Source organism: Medicago sativa, chromosome 5 (genome assembly GCF_051527215.1).
Source record: "Medicago sativa cultivar Bolivia chromosome 5, Bolivia_mono, whole genome shotgun sequence".
NCBI classification, from domain to species: Eukaryota; Viridiplantae; Streptophyta; class Magnoliopsida; order Fabales; family Fabaceae; genus Medicago; species Medicago sativa.
Window position 1 is genome coordinate 17,928,451 of NC_140753.1, and position 10,627 is coordinate 17,939,077.

Here is a 10,627-nt window from a genome sequence, read left to right on the forward strand (position 1 = left end):
AAGTAATCCCTACTCTAACACTTACAATTCCGGTAAGGCGGATCATCCTAACTTCCAATGGAGAGTAAAATATAATGAAAGTTTTTTAAATCTTCAAAGAAGAAAATTACTCTTCTAACATATGAAATTTCTCATTCCCTTATATCAGTGGTTGTTAACTGTCGCTAACACTTTTAAAATCAATTCAATCACTTTTTAAGCCGGTTCAACCCATCTTAAAAGTGTCAGCATCAGTTAACTGCCGCTGAAAAATGCCGAACATTAATTAACTAACACTGATGTAAAGGAATGAACAATTTCATAAGTGAGAAGGGTAATTTTACCGAAAAAATTATATAATCTGAAAATCAGATTGGAGGGTGGGAAAAGAAATATTAAATTAATTTCACAAACATTATTTGTTACTATGGCTGGCCCAAGAAGAAACAAATGACGATGTTGCATCTCCTCACAAACTCTCCTCACCTCATTCCTATTTCCACACTCCAAATGGCAAAAACACCAACAAACGCAGAATAACGAAAACAACCAGAAGAAGCGGCGCGACTCAAAACTCTAGCAGAATTCAAATTCCAAATCACCGAAAATTCAAAATCAGCTCTCAAATACGCATATATCAGAGTTAGTTTTCTCTCTCAACATCCTCTTTGCCACTGATTTTTACGCCGTTCTTGACGCAAATTCCACCACTATTTGTAAACACTACAACGAACTCTTTTTACTACGGTAAAGTTGATTTTGAGATGCGAGAAAAAGGGATGACTTTTTGGACTGCTTGTAATACTTGTAAGGTTTTGCATGAGTTTGAGAGAAAGTATTTGGGGAATAAGCTTGTGTGTCCCGGGTGTAATAAGAGTTTTAAGGCTGTTGAAGCTGTTATGAATGATGAGTTTGAGGAGGAAGAAGAAGAAAATGAAACTTTGGGGGATTTTTTGTTGAAAAAGAAGAAGAACATGAAGAAGGGTATTGGGAAAATGGGTTGTGAAAAAGATGAGATTTTTAAGGGTAATGGTGAAGTGGGTTGTGAAAAAGGGGAGAGTTTTAAGGTTGCTGAAGCAGTTTTGATTGATGGGTCTGAGGAAGATGAAGAAAAAGATAAGACTTTGGGGGATTTTATGCTGAAGAAGAAGAAGAAGAACATGAAGAAGAAGATGAATGGGAAAATGGGTTGTGAAAAGGATGAGATTTTGAAGGGTAATGGTGAAGTGGGTTGTGAAAATGGTGAGAATTTTAAGGGTGATGATGAAGTGGGTATTGTTGGGAGATTGAGGAAGAGAACGCGGTCGGTTGGGGAGGTTTTGGAGAGTTCTAAACCAAAGATGGTTGTTGGGAGTGAAGAGGAAACAATGACATTAGCTCAATTTCAATCTAAAGTTAAGAGAAAGCTTCATCAAGAGATGGTGAAGGGAAAAGAAAAGGAGGAGAAAATGGAGAAGAAGCTTGAGGGTTCTGTGAGGAGAAAGGGGTCGAGACTTGAGAGGCACAGGGATACTAGTGGAGGGGAATTAGAAGGTATGGTGGTTGCAGATTTGGATTCTGTGAAGAGAAAAGGGTTGAGGTCTGAGAGGCGTATGGATACTAGTGGAGAGGAGGTTATGGCGGTTGAAGATTTGGATTCTGTGAAGAGAAAAGGGTTGAGGTCTGAGAGGCATATGGATACTAGTGGAGAGGAATTAGAGGTTATGGCGGTTGCGGATTTGGATTCTGTGAAGAGAAAAGGGTTGAGATCTGAGAGGCATATGGATACTGGAGAGGAATTAGAGGTTATGGCAGTTGCGGATTCGGATTTTTATGATTTTGATAAAGATAGAGTGGAGAGGAGTTTTAAGAAAGGTCAAGTTTGGGCTGTGTATGATGGTGATGATGATGGAATGCCGAGGCAATATGTTCTGATTGATGAAACTGTTTCAGCAAATCCTTTTAACGTGATGATAAGTTGGTTGGATTTCCATAACAATGGGGACGGAAAGATAGTTAGTAGAGAGAAATTAGGGTTTAAAATACCTTGTGGGAGATTTAAAGTTGCCAAGAAGGCTTCCATAGGTTCAGTAAATGTCTTCTCTCATGTTGTCGATTGTGATCGGGCAGCACGCGAGGTTTACAAAATTTATCCTAAGAAAGGTTCAGTTTGGGCGCTTTATAGTGAGGCAAGTCTTGATGCAGGTGAGGGCAATAGATGCTATGATATTGTAGTGTTTTTGACAAGTTACAGTGAGATGAATGGTATAAGCATGGCGTATCTTGAGAAGGTTGATGGTTACAAGACAGTGTTTAAGAGACAAGAGAGTGGGAGTCATGCGGTTAGATTTCTTGGGAAGGATGAATTCTGCTTAATTTCTCATCAGATTCCTGCGCGGAAATTCCCTTGTGACGAGGATCATGAATTGTTGAAAGACTGTTGGGAGCTCGATCCGGCTTCACTTCCTTCAGATTTACTTACTACTGGTGGCATAGATAATTGAGGTTAGGAAATTTTTTTGTTAATGAGACTCTAATTGAGTAATTGTCGATCATACTTCAGTTCTTTTGTATACACTCACTATTGGGCGGCTTAAGTTAATGATTTGATTTTTTTGAGTAAACTTTTCTCTAATGGGAAAAATGATTTGAGGAAACCAACTGATTTGTATATCTTGACTTTGTTGAATTTTCTGATCAAGGAAATGTACATGTATTGCTATTGCTATTCATATTATGCTCAATTATCTATGCATTTTTAGCTATGTATTTTTATAACTCTGCAACCTAGTTAATATGGTTAAGCCATGCTAAAGCTTTGTTGGTCTCCACTCAATAGGAGACAGTGATAAAAAAAGTATGAGCATAGGAATACCTGTGAACCAGTGTTATCAATCCGGGATAGCGGCCGGCCCCAAAAATGCTATAGTGAGATAGAGGCTAGCAAGATGGCTGCTATTTTGAATTTTATACAGTTCATTTAATTTTGATTACATACATAAAACCTCAACACCTAGCTGTGACTGACCAATGAGGGTGAAATATGTCACCATGAGCGAGAGAGAAGCCTACACGCTGTTTTGATATTTTTCAATAAAAAGGCTGTAACATTTAATTTTTATCAGAAGTTTTTGAATTTTCAATCTCACTATACGGTGTGGCGCTTTAGTGGCCGCGGCAGGCATTATAGCTGCCGCTACATTAAACGGCTCTGCTACTACATATCTTGTGGCGGCCAGGGACCGCTCTTCTACACCCCTATAGTGGCGCTATAGCTTTCCTGTAATGTTCTATTCTATAGTTCAAAAAATTCTGTCAAATATAAATGGAGCTATTTGAACATTGCTTCTTCATTAGACTTACAGTTTAGAAACCTGGTCGTATCAAATTGTATTCAAATCATGGTTGAGGGAGCTTTATGAAATAGTGTATTAGAATGCGCAGAAGGGTCCATGATCAACCTAGTCAGTCATGATAATTTTATAGAATGTCTTTCTTCATGAGAATATTAATATTTTTGATTTGATTCTTGAATCTTTAGCTCCCTGACTTAGACGAAGGAATGCTCAATGGTAGTTAGATTTACCAGTTAAAATTGCTGTTACTTCTATCTAAACAAGTGTGTAGCTTAATAAAAGCTTTTTTTTTTTATCATTCTCTCTTTCACGTTATACTAGTGATATATATGTCTCGGTTTCTGTAGTTGTAGATTGACCCTGCTTTAGAATCTATAGAAAAATTTCTCCAAAAAATTTCTTAGAGTATCATAAATCTATCTCTGAATATCTCAGATGATTTCTTATGAGTTGTTTTCATATGTCATACTTTGTTTTCTTATTTAATCCAAATTGACTGCCTAGTATTGGTATGTGTAAGGGTTAACACTGTCTTCTGTATCACTTCACTATATTATACATGCACGAGATTTCAATTTAGAACCTCTATGTTCTCTACTCCTACTACATGTAAAATTAAAGAAGGCTTTGCTGACCTGAAATATTCTTTTTTACATATGTTCTGTTTATTTTTTAATAAGAGCTTTTTAGTTTCACTTAACTCACCCGCTTAACATGAAGCACTTCTTTATGACCATTCTACTGTTAATTCAAGTTCTTTGTCCATACTAACACTCGTGGACTACCCAAACACGCATAATTCAAACACAAAACTGAACTGGGTGGATCAAACCGGATCTAACGGGTAATCGGGTCATAAATAAGGTTGTGATCAGGTGGGTTCAGGCTCGTAAAAGGGCCGTCGGTATCCTCACCCGATCGTATGTAACAAAGAACCACTGTGAGCCTGTCACATGCAGCCATGAGCTATGGCAGAACCACCGGGAGCTATTGTGTGCAAGTTAAAGCGAAAGAAAAATTATGACTTGTCTTTAGATCATAAACGACTGTTGTTCTCTTTTGCTGTCCCTCAATATGAAATGGCATGGATCCTGACTTGGATGATTGAGATTTAAGTATTTTGTGTTTCTTTTATGAGAAACGTGTAGCTACACTGTAGAGTAACCAAAAGAGTTAAAACATTGAAACCATAAATCCTGATCTTTGACTATAATCCAAACCAATTTTTATATCTTTGAGAATGAGAAAGAGGGGGGCAAAGAAGAGGGTAGAAGACTTAAGGAGAAACAACTCTCTAATAGTGGCGCCAGCAGTATTGAGTATTGACACTGTCACACATTTTCATGTCTCCAATCTTCTTAATATCCATTATTCTGTACTTTTACTGCTCTCTGTTTTGGTTTGATAGATTTTCGGATGATAGAATTTTTGTATTTATTTTGCTACTCCTTGTATAAGGAAGAGAAGGCTCATTTTCATGGTTGTTTTAGTTTTTATTTTTTGTTGCTTTCTTTTCTTTTCTATTTTGTTGCTCTGATTTGGGTTTGATGTTATGCAAAGGTTTTGGTTGCTCCATGATAATGGAGATGCAAAGATAAACAACCACCGAAACAGACCGCCCAAAACTAACTGTCATCCGGAAAAACCATCACCTGATAAGACCTAAGGCATGAATGGGCAGAAACGGATCTGGATGTGGCAATGTGGTTTTGATCAGATTGGAACTTTCCACCTGTCACCGACCAAATTGACCCCTTGTCCATCCCTAGTTTATACCTCTTTCCAATTTGAAGCAAAAAAACTTGAGTCTGATCTACTTCAACTGCATCCCTTCCACTTGATTGTGTGGTTAGGATTAAACACAGGCAACCTCTTATGTAAGGGTTTGTTTGAGAGTTCAGGAGGGGAAGTCTTTGAAAAAAATAAAGGATTAAGTGGAAAGAATGAAGAACCTTGGGAGGTTTATTTTTCTTCATAATACAAAATCTCCCTGATTTGAGGAAACTAAAAAATCGTATTGGAGGAGGATTTTGGCGGGTTTAGATAAATTCTCCAAATTCAATCTATCTTGTTATATTGCTCTTAAGATTAAAAATATATTAATCATAAGTATTCATTTATTATCTAAAAAAATACAATTTGGAAAATTTCTTTATTTTTTTTCCAATACTTTCATCCCCCCAAAGCCCTAACCCCACTTCCTTTCCAAACTCTCTAACATAGCCTAAATGAATAGTTATGTTTTAGCGCAAGTAGATATTTTCATGTTTTACACCTCTTTCACTATAGTTTGTAGAACAGTAAAGACGGCAAGGGCAGCCATTATAGCTGCCGCTACACTAAACAGCTCTGCTACTGCATATCTTGTAGGGGCTAGGGGCCACTCTGCTACACCCCTATTAGTGGCGTTATAGCGCACTATTCACAACACTAGTGTGAATCTGTGATGGATGTACTCTTGTTGAAAATTTGACAACTAATCCTATTTTAGTTGTGTGTAGATTCTAAATAAAATGTGCTCACTAAAAACAGAACATGGTTCTATAATCTACTTTCGTGTGATGTTTTATTTTATGGTTCAAAGAGTTCTGCCAAATATATAGATGGACCTATTTGGTCATTACTTTCAGATTTTCTAATCATCCTTTTTCCTTATCAGTGAGTGAGATGTCGAAAACTTTTCAAAGGTGTACAACTTATTACAGTTAAGAAACCTGATGAAGGGTCCATGATCAAGTTAGTCATGGTAATTTTATAAAATGTATTTCTTTAGGAATGGTCAATGCTTAAATTTACCAGTTGAAGTTGCTGCTACCTCTAATAGGTGTGTAGCCAAACAAAAGCACTTTTTTTTTTAATTTCTTTCACGCTATACTTGTGCCAGTTTCTGTAGTTGTGGATTGACTTCATCCAACTGAATAGCTTAATTTATTTAGAATCTCTAGAAATTTTCTTAGAATATCATATTTGTATCTTATGATTTGTTTTCATATATCATACTTTACTTTTCGTTATTAACCTGAACCTAGGGCCTAATATTGGTATCAGTAAGGATATAACAGTGTCTTCTGTATCACTCTATTATACATTATACATAATAATACGATTTAGAACCTCTTTGCTCTCTATTCCTACTACATGTAAAATGTTAAAAAGCTTAGCTAAAAGACTTTTTTTATATGCGATATGTTTTTGGATTAATAAGAGCATTTTAGTTTCACTTGAGTTACACCAGCTTAATGTGACATACTTCTTTGTAACCATTGCACAGTTAATTAAATTCTTTGTTCATACTTCAATGCTGAACTTAATCTTAGAATTTGTGGTTGGGCATAACACAACCCCGCATAACCCGCTTGTGAGGTGAGGGTTGCCCCCACTTATTTATAAACGCTTGTTCACGCTATCTCTCATCTAATGTGGGACTCTTAACACTTAGTGATGACAGTTGTTTATATAATGTATTTCATTTAACACTTCTTGCCAATTTGACGCATGAAAACTTAAGTCTGGTACTCTGATCTACTTGAACTGCATCCCTCTTGATTGTGGTAAGTTGAGTTATAACCTACTAGGATGTTATTACTTAGGTTTTGTTATAGTCATGTTTCAGCTCAAGTAGTTTGTATTTGCATGTTTTCTCCTTTGGCATTAGAGTTTATTGAGCAGTAAAGACGGTGAGGGAAATTACAAGGCCGAGTAAAGATGGTGAGGGCAATGACAAGGCCGACCACAGTGATCACGATGGTGGAGTTGTAGATCAACATCAACTTCATTTCTGATTTTGTTTTCCTCTCAGCACACGAGGACATTATAACAGTTCAACAAGAGTAGTCATAGGAACACCCACTTTAACACTCCACAATCCATCCATCATGCAAAATAGTCACTTATACATATTAAGTATAAAAATATTTAGAATGTAGTATTAATTAGTTAATATATAATAATAAATTAAAATAGCATCCGTTCTTCTCCCCACTATTTCCCTGCCAAACTTCGAGTTTAATCGCTCCGCTCCAGTATTCATGATTGACAACTATGATACCCACATGAATTGAGTTCGCGTAAAATCTAAAAATTCATAATTTATAGGTGGTATGTGAATTGAGTTTGCGTACATTATTAACACTATTTTCTTAATGTACGTAAACTTGTTTCAATTACGTCTCTAAAACACAAAAAAAAAAAAAAAAAAAAAAATCCAATAGAAACAGTGAAAAAGCCACTGTCATATAATGAAAAATATTAATGAAAGATATATAATGTACTTTCTAAAAAATAATAATAGAAACTAGGGGTATTTTATGTATTATCGTTAAATCTTGTGTTTAAGGGTTGTAACAAATAATATCAAATTGATCTCCATTAACATCAAAAAAAAAAAAAGGGTTGTAACAAATGTGTAGCTTTCTTTAAAAAAAATAAGGGTGTAACTTTATCCACAAAAAATAAATAAATTTGTTGGTATTATGACCCCTAATCTTCCAATTTCAAGAGCACAATCACTCTGTCAAATGTCAATGTAGCCGGGATGTACCATCAGCTCTAAGTCTTGTCAATTATGCAAAAAAATCAAACATGGAATAGACTTTTCATAACTGAAAATGCTTAGACAACCACCACTATCTTCTACCATCCGCACATTTGTTTGGCATAGTTGTCAACTTCATAGCATTTTGAAGTTTTTTTTTTTTTTCTCCTCTTTTGGCTTAACTGTTTCTTTGCACCCTCATCAAGGTGTTGGGTTATTAAAGAAAAACAATGTGATGTTGGAAAAGTTGACGATATGACATTTAGAAGAAAAAAACTCTGGTTCAATTTTTAGAGTCATCTATTTGAAAGGTAGTCAGACATCTTATTGTCAGCTCTGGTATACCAGATTCTTATTATATTAGAACGTCTATGACGGACTATCGACTCATCTCTAATCACTCTCGTGGATTGCGCCACATCTCATGGAGACGGTTAGATCCCTCCATGCCTATATAAGGTTGATTCAGCGTCACCCCTATTTTTTGCACATAAACATCTCTTTCAGATCCTGACTTGAGCGTTAGATTGCTAACGTGCTTATAAACACCGTTCTCCTCCGTTGTGGAAGTTCAACCTCCTCAACACTGAACCACCGTGAACAACCACTTCATATATTTGATCTTCACCAAACATATCAAATTCCTTTTCTAAAAGATAGTCGTATACTTTGTTGAAATTTTTAGTCCGACATTAAATTGGTTAATGTTTTGTAATAAAACTTCTAAATAGTAAAAATGTTGAAATGTTAGCCGTATTGTTATATTTACGGTTGGTTACTAATCCATATAGTCAATACGATCCAAAATCGATTTACTTCTATCATTCATTTTCAACCTCTTTTACAATGTCCTTCATCTTATTCAACTTCTAGGTTGAACTATTGGGATTAATCATGTATATTCACCGAAAAGGAAGCTCATGTGTGATGCCCTTCCTATTAAGGGATCAAAATTCAATGACTTGGTTAAAGAGGCAATGTTTAAACAAAGAAAATTATAGGAACGTGTTCTATGAAAAACAATAGGAGCGTGCCAATAATGACATAAGCACCGTTTCCGAATATATCCCTCACATTATGTCCAAATTACATGACGTGTTCATAGACGTTTTTTCAAAATCGTTAACTCCACCTTTTCGATGGACGATAATGCCCCTCCATTGACACAAATTTTACTCAACTCTTTTCTATTTCAAACCATCCCTCATTGCTCTTTTCGATTTAATTTCTCATGTATTCCTTTTCATATTCTCTAACTTATTGAGCTGGCTAATATTATTCATTCATAGGTCACAAGTATGGTATATATTCTGCCGCATAGTATTCCATTCGTATAAAGGAAAAATTATCATATTGGTTAAGTTGATAATAAGCTTGTTTTGTTAGTTCAACCCCCCTACCCTAAAACATTATGAAGAATGAGTTTTTTAAAAAAAAACTATGGAGAATAAGCTAATTAGAGCTATGAGATATGTCATTGTCACAAAAAAGAGCTATGACTAATGAGGTATATGTCCAATAACAAATATAAATGATTTAATGTATTAAGATAATAACAACTCATTCGTACAACCACCCCATATGATTGTAGGATGCTTAGAGAGAAAGATATAATTATAATCTTATCTTAATTATTAAGTAGATAGAGAGAAGCTTTGCCACTTTGTAGTACACGTGGAAGGTAATAAAACTCATCAACCCATCACCCTCCCCTAGGGTTTTCTTGTTATGGTTGTTATGGGGTTCAATTATTTTGTTATATAAAATTTCATGGTGATGTGAATTCCTACCAAAAACACCTCATACATAAATACAACTATACAAGTGAAAATGCTTAGCAAATAAAAAGATTAAGCAAAAATTAGTATCGCGGTCATATCATTTGCAAATAAGACTCATTATTCGTTTAATTCATACTCGCAAATGAAACCTCCCCCTTAATATAAAAAAACATTAATTGATATGCATTGACGTTTTTAAACCGTATCTAATTTAAAAATCATACAATTGACGAGTTGTGATTAATTAATTAATAGTGTAAACAAATCTACATTTACAACACATTAAAATTAGAGTTTAATTTGTAAATATTGTGTGTGAATTTCTTTTTACAATTTCAGCAAATTACAACTAATCAAATCAATGAGTTTAAAAGGTATTTCTCTTAATATATATTTATATTTATTCATATATCAACATTATAAATTATGGATGATTCTACCAAGAGCATTCAGAGTCAGATGAAACGGTAATCTCTTCCAACTTAACCAGAAGTTTTGAGTTCGAATTCTACCCTAAACATGTAATAATAAGATTAAATCACTTAAGAGAACCTTACCATCTATTGTGGTCCTATTCAACTCGAGAGATTTTTTTTGTGGTGGTCAGAGTTTGAAACTCAGATCTTGCATATATTATGTATTGTTCTTACCAACTGAGTTAAGCTCACGAGGACATTAAACTCGAGAGATTAATCTTTATAGTTGAACCGCGATGATATCCAATTAAAAAAAAAACTCATGAATAATCCTTATATAAAAACATAATAATTATGGATGAACCTTATCACATATTCGTCATTCTAACATTATGAAATAGCATCTTGGCCCCCCCAAATAAAATAAATTTTCAATCCAACAATGATAGCAAGCCTAACGATAAGCACATATTCTCCATGCCCAAAACAAAACAAAAAATATTCATAACTAAATTTGTATCCACACCATATGTATACACAAATTAAACGCACAGTGGCACCCCACATGATATTCCATCTAAA

At 34.9% G+C, this 10,627-nt stretch overlaps 1 protein-coding gene across 2 annotated transcripts; it reads left to right on the forward strand.

Annotated features, from left to right (window-relative positions):
- Nucleotides 1–405: 405 nt before the first annotated feature.
- LOC146920684 (DNAJ heat shock N-terminal domain-containing protein) lies at nt 406–2,690 on the forward strand. Of its 2 annotated transcripts, XM_085714122.1 has the most exons (2): nt 406–1,679; nt 1,764–2,690. In XM_085714122.1, exons 1-2 carry the CDS (start codon nt 744–746, stop codon nt 2,460–2,462), a joined length of 1,635 nt encoding a protein of 544 aa, XP_085570248.1. In that variant the 5' UTR covers nt 406–743; the 3' UTR covers nt 2,463–2,690. The 2 variants fall into 2 exon arrangements, with proteins under 2 accessions (XP_085570248.1, XP_085570247.1); XM_085714121.1 differs by having other exon boundaries at nt 412–2,690.
- The last annotated feature ends 7,937 nt before the right edge of the window (nt 2,691–10,627 follow it).